General features: G+C 46.3%; 1 protein-coding gene across 1 annotated transcript; it reads left to right on the forward strand.

Annotated features, from left to right (window-relative positions):
- The first annotated feature begins 371 nt into the window (after nt 1–371).
- Nucleotides 372–13,166, forward strand: Trappc3 (trafficking protein particle complex subunit 3). The gene is made up of 5 exons (XM_090335233.1): nt 372–552; nt 9,345–9,442; nt 9,872–9,971; nt 11,893–12,075; nt 12,429–13,166. The coding sequence occupies exons 1-5, from the start codon at nt 511–513 to the stop codon at nt 12,546–12,548; spliced, it is 543 nt and encodes a 180-aa protein (XP_090191359.1). The 5' UTR covers nt 372–510; the 3' UTR covers nt 12,549–13,166.
- The last annotated feature ends 289 nt before the right edge of the window (nt 13,167–13,455 follow it).

A 13,455-nucleotide genomic window follows, 5' to 3' on the forward strand; every position in this document is an offset into this window, starting at 1 on the left:
ACGTTTTAAGGATATCTTGGGAGATTCTGGAATGGAATTGCAGCAACAGAGAAGGAAGGCAGTTTGAAAGGGACTTGGAAAGATCAACTCGACAGAGAGGAACTTGAACATCATTTCTGAGCCAGGCCTGGCGGGGGAGGGAGGGCCCAGAGCCACAGCGTGAGCGGACACCGTGGAAAACTACCGCAAGCGGAGGCCGCCACCCAGCGGCCACAAGGCAGCTTAACGGACCAGGGTTGGGAACGCGTGGCATTCCGGGAGTCGTAGTCGGAGTGCACGGGAAGGCGGGGCTTCCGGTGCGCCTGTCGGATGTTGTAGTCTTCCGTCTGCGGCGTGGAGTTATCCTCACCCGCTGGACCACAAGTCCCATGTTGCGCTGCGGCAGGTCACGCAGGCGCAGTGAGGCAAAGCCAGTTGCTCTGGGGCCGTGTCTGGGTTGAAGCGGCGTCCAGAGGGGGTCACCAAAAGGGTCTTTCCGCGAGGCGACAAGGCACCAGAGGAGGCGGCACCATGTCGAGACAAGCGAACCGCGGCACCGAGAGCAAGAAAATGGTAACTCGGAGTGCGTGACTGCGACGGGCAGGGCGGAATTGAGGCGTTGGGGGGTGGGGCCTGGCGCGGTGCGGGAGGCGGGGAGGTCGCCTGCGGGGTCAGTCCGGGAGGAGGAGCGGGGGGCCGTGCTTGGGGCGGGGCCGAGACCCACCCGATGCAGCTCTGTGCTAGACCAACAACAGCGACGGGAATAACAGTAACTTTGGCACCAGGCCACGCACTCGATCTCATTGGATCCGCCAAGTAACCCGACGAGGTGGATGATGTTATGCTTTTTTACCGCTCGGAGAGGTTGTGTAACGCCTCAATGTACACCTGGGAAGAGTTCGGATCGGAGCCCTTGTCTCTCCAATTCCACAGCTAATGGCGCTTGCAAAGGCCTGATGGGATGAGTTCAGATAGTGGTCTTGTTGGAAGGAACTTCCTACCCAGTGGAGTAAGATGGGCCAAAATCAGTAGTGAGAGCCCCTCCAGGGAGAGGAGGGTAGCAAAGAAACCTTCTCCTGGAAATACGGGGACACTATATGTTTCCCTGAAGTTTGGACTTGGGACTGTATCTGCACAGTAAGGTAGATCCTATTTTTTCTTCAGCTAAGGAGCTTTTCTGGCAGGTGTTCCTTTTCTTTGGCATTCCCCCGGCTCCCCTCCCAGTACTGGAGATTGAATTTAGAGCTGCATGTTTGGTAGGCAGGTGTTGTACCACTTGAGCCACACCTCCAGCCTCCTTTTGCACTTGTTGTTTTTTGTCAGTCCTGGGCTTGAACTCAGGGCCTGAACACTGTCCTTGGACTTTTCTCAAGGCTAGAGCTCTACCAGTTGAGCCACAGCACCATTTCCAGCTTTTTTCTGTGTGGTATGTGGTACCGAGAAATCGAACGTGGGTCTTTGTGCATGCTAGGCAAGCACTCTATCACTAGGCCAAACTCCCGGCCCCATTTGTTGTTTTTTTTTTTAAGGTTGTCAGTCATGGAGATTGAACTTGAGGTTTGGACACTGTCCCTGACCTCTTTTGCTTAAGGTTAGTGCTCTACCACCTTGAGCCACAGCACCATTTCTGGTTTTTGAGTGGTTCATTGGTGATAAGAGTCTCATTAGGACTTTGCTGCCCAGGCTGGCTTCGAACTGTTTTCCTCAGAACTCAGCCTCCTGAGTAGCTAAGATCACAGGCGTGAGCCACCAGGGATCTGCTGTATTTCCCCAATCCTCTCCACTGTTGGTAGGGGGCCTTGAACTCTGGGCCTGGGCACTGTCCCTAAGCTCTTCAGCTCAAGGCTACCACCTTACCCCTTGAGCCACCACTTCTGGTTTTCTAGTGGTTAATTGGAGATAAGAGTCTCACTGTCTTCAATGCTTGGGCTGGCTTTGAACCTCAATCCTCAGATCTCAGCCTTCTGAGTAGCTAGGATTACAATCATGAGCCACTGCAGCAGAAATGTTTTGTTTTATTTTATTGTATTGTATTTTGCCAGTCCTGGGGCTTGAACTCAGGGACTGAGCACTGTCCTTGGGCTTTCTCAAGGTTAGCGCTCCACCACTTAAGCCACAGCACCATTTCCAGCTTTTTCTATGAATGTGACACTGAGGTCTTCGTGCATGCTAAGCAAGCACTCTACCACTAGGCCAAACTCCTGGCCCCTTGCATTTGTTATTTTTGAGGTAGGGTCTTGCTGTATGCCCCTTTAGGCTGTGATCCTACTGATTGTGGTTTCTCAGTTGTTAGGGATAAAAAGTATTCATCACCGCTCCCACCCTTTGGTTGATATGGTCTCTTGTCTGACTTTTAATTATGATCCCCAATCTCTGCCTTTCCTAAATAGCAAGAAGTAGAGGCTTGAGCCATTGCACCTGGCTTCGTTGGCATAGTCTTACTTTTAGAATTGCCTTTGCTTGTCTTTTTTTTTTTTTTTTTTTTAGGTCATGGTGCTTGAATTCTGGGCCTGGGCACTGTCCCTGAGCTCTTCAGCTCAGGGCTACCACCCTACCTCTGGAGCCACAGCACTACTTCCGTTTTTCTAGTGATTAATTGGAGATAATAGTCTATGTCTTTTGTGCCCAGACTGACTTTGAACCTCGATCCTCAGATCTCAGCCTCTTGAGTAACTAGGATTACAGGCATGAGCCACCATGTCCGGCTATTGTCTTTGTTTTGAGATAAAAAAACAAAAAAAACTGCGCATCTCAGCCAGGAGTTTGGCCTAGTGGTAGAGTGCTTGCCCAGCATGCACAAAGCCCTGAGTTGGATTCCACAGTACCACATACATAGACAAAGATGGAAATGATACTGTAGCTCAAGTGGTAGAGCCCTAGCCTTGAGAAAGCTCAAGGACAGTGCTCAGGCTCTGAGTTCAAGCCAGGACTGGCATAAACAAACAAAAAAACAAACCTGAGTCTCTGAGCTGGAGAGTATCTCTCAGAGGAAGACTGAAGATGCAGGAAGCCCTGGGTTCAGTCCCCAGCACCAAAGACAAGAGCAACCCAGTTTCTGAGGTTGAGTGCTGGACATACCAGGGAGCCTTGGTACCAGTTCAGAAAGAACGATGAAACTTTCCTATACATCTTATACCAGCCACAGCCACCAAGAAATGGGAAACCTTCAGGGAAGTCCCTCTGTTGCATCCTGTTATACCTTTGCCTCGTAGACACCTTTCTTTTTGTGCCAATCCTGGGCTTTGAATTCAGGATCTAGGTGCTGTCTCTGAGTTTTTGTGCTCAGGCTAATGTCTTACCACTTGAGCCACACCTCTACTTCTGGCTTTTTGGTGGTTAGTTGGAGAGAGAGTCTCATAGGCTGTCCTACCTGGGCTGGCTTCAATTCACGATCCTCAGATCTCAGCCACCCAAGTAGCTATACAGCCATGAGCCACTGGTACTGGTTCTTGGACATTTGAGAAACTGGTGGTAACATTGAATCTTTCCCCAGAAATATTAAATACACAAAATGTACACTGTGACTGAAGTGGGGTTTGATCCTCAGCAATGCAAAAACAAAACCCCAAATTCCATGAACATTTACTTACATTTTCCAGAGACTTATGGGTTCCCAAAGATAAATCCATGGATTACAGGTTAAGAATTCCTACCTAGGGGCCAGGAATGCAGCTCATCAGTAGAATGTTTATGTATCATACACAAGACTCTAGGTTTGATCCCCAGCACCCACCTCCAAGAAAAAAGAGGGGGGGGGAGGAAAAAAAGAGAAAAATCAACGTTTATAGAACATATCAGTAATGTAAAAGAAGTTGGGGCCTGGAGCATAGCCTAGTGGTAGAGTGCTTCCCTAGCATGCATGAAGTCTAGCATAGGTTCATTCTTCAGTTCCACATACTCAGAAAACGCTGCAAGTGGCACTGTGGCTCAAGCGGTAGAGTGCTAGCCTTGAGCAAAAAGTGTCCAACAACAGTGCCTAGGCCCTGAGTTCCACCCCCTGTAGGAGGGAAGTGACTGTTTTGCTAGGGAACCATGTAATTATGTAAAGGACATAGGCTGGAATTCTTGCTTATCAATTGATTCTTTTTTGGGGGAGTGGGTGGGTCATGTGGCTTGAACTGGGCCTGGGTGCTGTCCCTGAGCTCTTTAGCCCAAGGCTACTGCCCTACCCTTGAGCCAAGCCCCACTTTCCATTTTCTAGAGGTTAATTGGAGATAAGAGTCTCAGATCCTTTTGTGCCTGAGCTGGCTTTGAACCTCCTTCCTCAGATCTCAGCCTCCTGAGTAGCTAGGATTACAGATCTGAGCCATGGTGCCTAGCTTCAGTACATTCTTTTTTTTTTTTTTTGCCAGTCCTGGGCTTGAGCTCAGGGCCTGAGCACTGTCCTTGGACTTTCTCAAGGCTGGAGCTCTACCACTTGAGCCTCAGCACCACTTCTGGCTTTTTTTCTATGTATGTGGTACCGAGGAATCGAACCCGGGTCTTCATGCATGCTAGGCAAGCACTTTAACCACTAGGCCAAACTCCCGGCCCCCAATACATTCTTATTAATTTCCTTATCTATGAAATGTAGGTGTGTTGCCTACTTAAGAGTAGATGAAATAGTGGAAAATTCAAGGGATGTATGTTTGTTTCCTCCTTTTTTTCTGATACAAGCTGGGAGATACCCCCCCTCCCTGCCCCCTTTCTTTCTAATCCTGATGCTTGAACTCTGGGCCTCTGGGTCTGAGCACTGTCCTTAGGCTTTCTTCAAGTGCTTTACCACTTGAGCCACAGCACCACTTTGGGCTTTTCTATGTATGTGGTACTGAGGAATCGAACCCAGGTCCTCATGTATGCTAGCTAGGCAAGCACTCTACCATTAGACCAAACTCCCATGCCCCCCCCTTTTTTTTGCCAGTCTTGGGGTTTGGACTTGGTGTTTAGGCACTATCCCTAAGCTTCTTTTGCTCAAGGCTAGTGCTCTACCACTTGAGCCACAGAGCCACTTCTAGTCTTTTCTGTTTGTATGGTACTGAGGAATTGAACCTCAGCTTCATGCATGCTAGGCAAGCACTCTACCATGAAGCCACAGTCCCAGCCCTCAAGTCCTATTTTGCTTTAGTTATTTTTCAGGTAAGGGCTTGTGTTTTTGCCAGAGCAAGACCCCAGACCCCAATCCTCCAATTATACCTCCCGTGTAGTTGCGGTTACAGGTATGAACCACCTTTGACTTGGCTTCAAACTCTCTCTTCTTTATCTCTGCCTCTTGTATAGCCAAGATTATAGATGTGAGCCAATGTGTCCAGCCCCTAGTATTGAATTTTTTTTTTCTATGTATGTGGTACCAGGGTCTTCGTGGATACTAGGCAAACACTTTACCACTAGGCCAAACTCCTGGCCTCTTGCATTTGTTATTTTTTTTTAATTAAGGAATTTATTAACATTGATTTTTACATCATATTTCAAATGTCATGTTTAACAGAGTATTCAAGAAGGGAATTTCTATATACAATCACTGTGCATTTGTTACTTTTGAGGTAGGGTCTTGCCTTATGCCCCATCAGGCTGTGATCCTACTGCTCGTGGTTTCTCAGTTGTCGGGGATAATTGTGCATCACCACTCCCACCATTGGTTGATATGGAGTCTCTTGTCTGACTTTTAACTATGATCACCAATCTTTGCTTTCCCTAAATAGCTAGGAGTAGAGGCTTGAGCCATTGTACCTGGCTTCTTTGGCATAGTCTTACTTTTAGAACTGCCTATGCTTGTCTTTTTTTTGTGTGTGTGTGTGGGGGGGGCTGGCTTTGAACCACGATCCTCAGATCTCAGCCTCCTGAGTAGCTAGGATTGCACCCAGCTCCAGTATTGATATCTGTACTCTCAAGCTTGCAATCTCCACTTTCTCCCTAATTTCTGGAAATGAGGTAATTAGAGAGTTGTAGCACTTTACTCCATTCTGCAAGGCTCTTGGAGCTATCTTTTTTTTTTTTTTTTTAAAGTTGGCATGGGGCTTGAACTCTAGGCCTGGGTGCTGTCCTGAACTCTTCAGCTCAAGGCTGAGCCACAATACTACTTCCAATTTTCTGGTGGTTAATTAGATATAAGAGTCTCTCAGACGTCTGTGCCCGGGCTGGCTTTGATCAGATCTCCACCTCCTGAGTAGCTAGGATTGCAGTCAGGAGCCACTAGCAACTGACCTAGAACTGTCATTTTCTCTGCTTAACTCCTCTTTCCTGGATAATCATCTAGCCCAGAGGTTAACATCCTCAAAACAACCCTTCCCTGGCCACCTGTGTAGTTTTTAGTCCTTTCTCTGCTCATTTTCTTTATAATATACTCTCTTTAATTTTAAGTGCTATTGTTATGAATTTTTCCCACATGAGCATGTGGACAGGGATTTGTTTGGTTTTATTCCTAGCACCTAGTTGCCTGATACTGGTCATCTGATACACAGTTGAAGGAATGAGGGTTTGAGATGATTGTCTTATTCCCTTGCTTGGTGCATACTCAGAGCTTTTCACGTGATCCTCTTTGTGAACACATGGGGTTTTTTTTGTTTTTTTAATTTTTTTATTTTTTTGCCAATTCTGGGTTTGAGCTCAAGGCCTTAGCACTGCCCTTGGGCTTTCTCAAGGCTAGAGCTCTACCACTTGAGCCACAGCACCACTTCCGGCTTTTTCTATGTATGTGGTATTGAGTATTTAAACCGGGTCTTCCTGCATGGGTGCATGGCAGGCAAGCACTCTACCACTAGGCCAAACTCCTATCCCCGAACACCAGGTTTTAACTTGCTCTTTTGTTGAGCCCACCCCTCTGCAGCCTTGAAGGGCAGACAGAGAATGTCGTTGTTTTACAGATGAGAAGAGTTTTTCAGTATGGCAACAGTGGCCTAGAATAACCAAGTGGCTTTTTTATGTTTTCTTTTGGCAGTACTGATGTTTGTACTTAAACTCCATAGGCAAGTACTCTGCCCACTTGAGTCAAACTCCCAACCAGTAACAAAGGTTTTTCTAGAACAGGGCTCAATTTTCAGGGGCAGTTGAACATGTTTCTTAACCTGTCATCTGTAAAATGTACAGTAAATATAATGCTGATTCTATCAACCCTGAGTCTTGTGATTATGAGGGTTAGTGAGAAACTATCTGTGATGACATTCTGAAGATTTTTAAGTATTTCTGAACATTATTGTTACTATTAAGTATAATTAAATCAGAGAATCATAGTATAATTTAAATAGTACTGCAGAAGAATGTTTTTTATTTTTATTTTTGGCCATTCCTGGGGCTTGAACTCAGGGCCTGGGCACTTTCCCTTAGCTTATTTTGCTGAAGTCTAGCACTCTTACCACTTGAGCCACAGCACCACTTCTGGCTTTTTCTGTGTATGTGGTACTGAGGAATCAAACCCAGGACTTCATGTCTGTGGGCAAGCACTCTGCCACTAAGCCACATTCTCAGCCCATGCAGAAGAAATTTTATGTTTTTGTTGGTAAAGAGATTGTGAAAGATTAAGCTGTTTGCAGTAGGTTTTTGGCTCATTGATTTCCAGTGACTATCTCAGCTACTTGTGACATGTTAGGACTTTTACTCCCCAAACATTGTCCCTCCTTTGTGTTTTTCCACAAATAGTGAGGTTTCCCTCCCACCCTATTGAAAATGAGAGCCCCTCCCCCAGCACACATGAAATGTAGATATTCCTTTTTTTTTTTTGGTTAGTTGTGAGGCTTGAGCTCTGGGCCTGTGTGCTGTCCCTGAGCTCTTCAGCTCAAGGCTGCTGCTTTACCCCGGGAGCCCACAGCACCGTTCTGGTTTTCTAATAGTTAATTGGAGATAAGAGTCTCATGGATTTAAGGGCCTGGGCTGACTTTGAACCTTGATCCTCAGATTCCAGCCTCCTGAGTAGCTAGGATTACAGCTATGCCTGGCCCAATTTTTTTTTTTCTATACCATAGTCCCACTCTTATTTTGCAAGTACAAAGACCTTTAAGTTATATATTTATTTTTCTCATTATTCCAGACAGACTTGGTTCACAACTGAAGATGGAGACAGACTTGCAAATTAATAGAGGCTATGAAAAACTTGGGTGAGGGATTCTATTTCCAGATCTCCAGTGTATTGACTTATGACCGTGGATCATGGTTCAGGACTTTGATTTTCCCTATTGATAACGTGTGGCTGCCACACAACCACATTCTTGATAGTATGGTGATTTGCATGTTATTTGGCATCATGGAGGCTGGAGGCTCTTGTCTCCATCCAAGGGTTCATTAATAATGGAAGGAAAGCTCTCCTGATTTAATGCAGTAGTGCCAACTCTTCAGACTGGTAATTGCTGGATTGTCTCCATCCATTCATGCCCAAGTCATTCTGGTGCCAAGCCCTTGACTTTACTAAAAAATCATTCCTCTCCTTAATAGTTTTTCTTTGATTGCCATATTTGGCAAATGTCAGGAGACACCCTGATCTGACTGTTTTAGCGAGTTCAGAGCTTCCTGATTCCAGAATTGATTTGCTTTCACTCTAGTGCATCTAGTTTTTTTGTTTTGTTTTGTTTTCTGAGGAGGGATACATTAAGCTCTGGCAGGAAAACCTTTGAGTTTGGCCCCCAGAATTACCTTTTGCCAATAATTAGCTATTTAACCTTGGGCAGATTATTTAATCATTCTGGTTTCAGTGTCCTCCACAGTAGGATTTCTTTCTTTCTTTTTTTTTTTTTTCTTCTTCCCAGTTGTAGGGCTTGAACTCTGGGCCTGGTTGCTGTCCCTGAGCTCTTCAGCTCAAGACTAGTGCTCTGCTGCTTTGAACCATGGTGTCACTTCTAGTTTTCTGGTGGTTAACTGGAGATAAAAGTCTCACAGACTTTCATGCCCAGGCTGGCTTTGAACCACAGCCCTCAGATCTCAACCCCCTGAGTAGCTAACATTATATGTGTAAGCTACCAGCACCCGTCTAGTGAGATTCATTTCTGTCCTCTACTTTATTATGGGATGCAAAATGGCTTAACTGTAGGCCAAGATCTGTGATATGGTCACATTTGCCCAGCACACAGAGGCTAGTTTGTAAATATCTGTTTCTGGTCCATCTTTCACAGAATCTAGTGAGTGACTACCCCCACATGGATTCAGGTGACCACACTTAGGCTTGGTAGCTGTGGAGGAGATTTAGGTTGGCAGGTGTGTTGTGAGAGTGGCTGCCCAGTGTATGAGATTACTGCTCTGTTGATATTAAGGACTGCATTCCTGGTCATTCTGTAGAGGTGTTGTTTCTTTGGGGCTATAGGGTGCCTGGTGACCTTCCTTGGCAGTGGTATCAAGGTCAGTCCAGATTCTTGCCCTTCTCATTTGCTCTGCTCGGTCCTGATTGCCTTTTGAATCTCTTTTAGAGCTCTGAGCTCTTCACCCTGACCTATGGGGCTCTTGTCACTCAGCTGTGCAAGGACTATGAAAATGATGAAGATGTCAATAAGCAGCTGGACAAAATGTGAGTGAGCACCTTCGCCCAGAGACAGGAGTGGGGCTCCCCAGTATCCTGTCTGCCTCATCCTTTACAGTCCGGACAGGTTTGGGGGACAGGTTCCACTGAGCTCATCTTGGGGTATTCTGAGATTATCCCTGTTTTTCCCTTTACACATAATAGCCTTATGTGTAGGTATAAGATGTTTAGGCCTGGAGTTGGGAGTTTGGCCTAGTGGTAAAGTGCTTGCCTACCATGCATAAAGACTGGGGTTCAATTCCTCAGTACCACATACACAGAAAAGTGTTGCTAGGGCTCAAATGGTAGAGCTCTAGCCTTGAGAAAGCCCAAGGACAGTGCTCAGACCCTGAGTTCAAGCCCAGGACTGGCAAAAGAAAAAAAAGAAGAAAAGATGATCAGGCCTCCTAATGGTCTGTGCTCTGATTTCCCTCCCAGGGGCTATAACATTGGAGTTCGGCTGATTGAAGATTTCTTGGCACGGTCAAATGTTGGAAGATGCCATGACTTTCGGGAAACTGCAGATGTCATTGCCAAGGTCATTATCCTGGGCTACCTGGCCGTGCCGAAGGATCTCCACTGGGAGATACTGCTCACTGCTCTCTGTCTCCCTGCGAGAGGGCCTTAATTTCCTCAGAAACCAATAGGCAGCTTTTTAGGCTATAAAAGTGCTCCCAGTGGTGTGGAAATAATAGACCCTGAAAAAGGGATGAACGGTGGATCACCTCTGTGGATTAAAGCCGGAGTTCTTCACTGTGGAGTCTGAGCAGAGTAGTTTAGGGAGTAAGAATACAGATTTTGGACTCAGACAAACCAAGCTTCAAGTTCTAACTCCAGTATTTACTGGTTCTGGGTTCTCAGTAAGTGAATTTTACCCTCTTTAATTAGCAGTTACTTCACCTTGAAAAGAAGAAAATAAGAGTTACTTCACAGGGTTGTTGTAAGGTGTAACTGGCATGAACATTCAGGTATAGCGAATGCACTTCATATAATAGTATTGCACATACAGTGTTTACTGTTAATACTAGTAGTGCTGTATATTATGGTATTAAATGATGTAACACGTCTAGTTCTGTGACATTTACCTAAAGGATAATTCCCTCAGATGTAAGCATGCTGGCCATACCCAAATCCTAAAGAGGATTGAGAGTAAAGAGAACATTATGAGGGTAGGATTAGGAGTGGTGGATAGAGAAAGATACCTTGAGAGTAGTTCATTTTCAAGAAGATGGGAGCTGGGCACCAGTGGCTCATACCTGTAATTAGGAGGCTGAGATTTGAGGATCCTAGTTCAAAGCCAGTCAGGCACGAAAGGCTATGAGACTCTTTAATCACCAGAAAAACCAGAAGTGGCACTGTGGCTTAAGGAGTAGAGCACTAACCTTGAGCTGAAATGCTCAGGGATAACGCCCAGAATTCAAATCCTATGACTGGCAAAAAAAAAAACAAAACAAATACGGGTTCCTAACTGAACCTGGCAAGTACACAGAGTAGTTAGGGCTTCTGCTCAGATGCTGGTTCAGGATGTTTGCCTCTCAGAAGGGCAGTGGTCCTTTCCACACAAAGAGTGAGTTGCTGCTTGATTGTGTAATGCTTTGAGAGAGAGTGATGTGGAACGATGCACAGTGCTTCTGCCTTTTGCCATGAATATCTAAAACTTCATTGTCTTTCAGAGAACATAACTGACATAAAGCTTCATCCTTCTCTCCTGTCACCATCCTTATTACAGTTTCCTTCCTTCTTTCCTTCCTTTTTTGTTTTTTTGCCAGTCCTGGGGCTTATACTCACGGTCTAGGCACCGTCTTTGATCACTTTTGCTAAAGGCTAAGGCTCTGCCACTTGAGCAACAGCACCCTTCTTGCTTTTTCTGTGTATGTGGTACCCAGGAATTGAACCCAGAACTTCATGCATGCTAGGCAACTACTCTACCACTAGGCCACTCTCCTAGTGTCTCTCTTTCTCCTTCTCTCTCTCTCTCTCTCTCTCTCTTTCCTTTCTTCTCCTCTCTCCCCCTCCTCTTCTCTTTTTCTCTCTCCCCCTTTCTCTCCCCCTTTCTTCTATCTCTCCTGTTTCCTCTCTCTCTCTCTCTTTCTCTCTCTCTCTCTCTCTCTCTCTCTCTCCCCCCCACCCCCTCTCTTTCCTCTCCCCCTCTCCCTTTCCCCCTCCCCCTCTCCTCCCTCTCCTCTTATAGGGCTTCAACTCAGTGCCTGGGCGCTGTCCCTGAGCTCTTTAGCTCAAGGCTATTACTCTACCACTTGAGCCATAGAGCCACTTCTGGTTTTCTGGTGGTTAATAGCAGATGAGAGTCTTACCCACTTTCCTGCCCAGACTGGCTTTGAACTGCAAACCTTAGATTTCAGTCTCCTGAATAGCTAGGGTTACAGACGTGAGCCTTTAGCACCCCCAGTGGCCCTTGTGGCCATTTCTGTTTGCTAGTGCTGTTGTGTGTCCCCTGACAGGTGGCATTCAAGATGTACTTGGGCATTACTCCAAGCATCACCAATTGGAGCCCAGCTGGTGACGAATTTTCCCTCATTTTGGAAAACAACCCCTTGGTGGATTTTGTGGAGCTTCCTGATAACCACTCATCCCTTATTTATTCCAACCTCTTGTGTGGCGTATTGCGGGGAGCCTTGGAGATGGTGAGTGCAGCTTTTTACCTTTTGTAATATCTGAACCGTGTTTGACTGAATGAGAGAGAAGGGCTTTGGCTCTTCCCAGCCCTTTACTGCCTGAGATGGTAGTGATGCAGAGATGGGATCCAAGTGGAACATCTATCCACGGTGGTGATCTTAACCTACTGGGCTGAGAGGGGGGTGTCCTCAGCCCCCACAGTCCAGGGCTTACATGGTCACAATTGCACTATTGGGACCATTGTCTTCTGCCATGGGAGGCTGGAGCTGGAAGTCCTGTGGGAGCCAGCCCTCCTTTTGAGTGCCCAGGAGTCAGACACAGCCTAGCCTGAGGCTGGAGCATCTGCCCTTGCCGTACCCAGGTCCAGATGGCTGTGGAGGCCAAGTTTGTCCAGGACACCCTGAAAGGAGATGGTGTGACAGAAATCCGCATGCGTTTCATCAGAAGGATTGAAGACAATCTCCCAGCTGGAGAAGAATGACCATCCTCAGGACAAGGAGGACTTTTTTTTGGAAGCAGAAAGGCTCAGCACTCCCTCTGCTCCCTGGAACTCAGTGACTCTTTAGTATTGATGTTCTATATTCTTCTAACCTTGTTTCCATTCTCCATGCTACTACAGAGCAGACTGGTATAGTCCATTTATACACCATAAGTATGCACATTCAAAAGGGCAGTTCTTCGCTCCCTTCCCCTTCAGAGGGGCTGAATGTAATTGTCCTTGGTTGGACTAGAAAGAACTCAAAACATTTTACATTCCTGTACATTTTCCAGCACAAAACCTACTTTGACCCCATTGAGAGACAAATCTGGCACATCTATTCCTTGGCCTTCATAAAGCCATTGACAGATGGCAGTAGGGAATCTGGGGTTTTGGGGAGGAGGGATAGCAGGGCGTGGGTCGGAATTTCTCGGTGCAGTGTGACATGCTGTAGTGCTTGCCAGGACATGGGAGCCAGTCATTCCAGAAGCACTGACTTCTGGGAAGCCTCTCAGGCCTCATTCCCCCTGCTGTTGGAGGCAACATCTCCTCTTTTTACAGAGAGTCCATCCTTTTTCTTATAATTCTTCAATAAAGACACATTCTTGAGTGAAATCCCAATTGTGTCCTGGTTTCTTTCTGTTTAGCATGGAAAATTTGACTAGAAACACTGTGTGAATACATGCCGAGTACTTACCCTGTCACTCTGTCACCCTGTGTCACATGCTGTATTGAACTCTTGCGTTATGTAGTTGACTGGTTCCATTCTTAGAGGTCAGACCCCAAGGTCATACCACTACTAAGTGGAGATGCCAGGGTTCAGAGCCGAGCCAAATGCAAAGCTCATGCTCTCAATGGCATTGCTTTTGTGAAACTTGGTTAGCACTGGGGAGAGACAGGAAATCATTGT

This window comes from Megascapheus bottae, chromosome 6, assembly GCF_031878675.1.
Source record: "Megascapheus bottae isolate mThoBot1 chromosome 6, mThoBot2.hap1, whole genome shotgun sequence".
In the NCBI taxonomy this organism is placed as follows: Eukaryota; Metazoa; Chordata; class Mammalia; order Rodentia; family Geomyidae; genus Megascapheus; species Megascapheus bottae.

Excerpts from the sequence above, each read along its gene's own strand:
- Trappc3 (XM_090335233.1), top strand. The coding sequence starts at position 511 with ATGTCGAGACAAGCGAACCGCGGCACCGAGAGCAAGAAAATG. Across the intron at positions 9,443-9,871 it reads AATAAGCAGCTGGACAAAAT|GGGCTATAACATTGGAGTTC; the intron begins GTGAGTGAGCAC and ends TTTCCCTCCCAG. Across the intron at positions 9,972-11,892 it reads CTGCAGATGTCATTGCCAAG|GTGGCATTCAAGATGTACTT; the intron begins GTCATTATCCTG and ends GTCCCCTGACAG.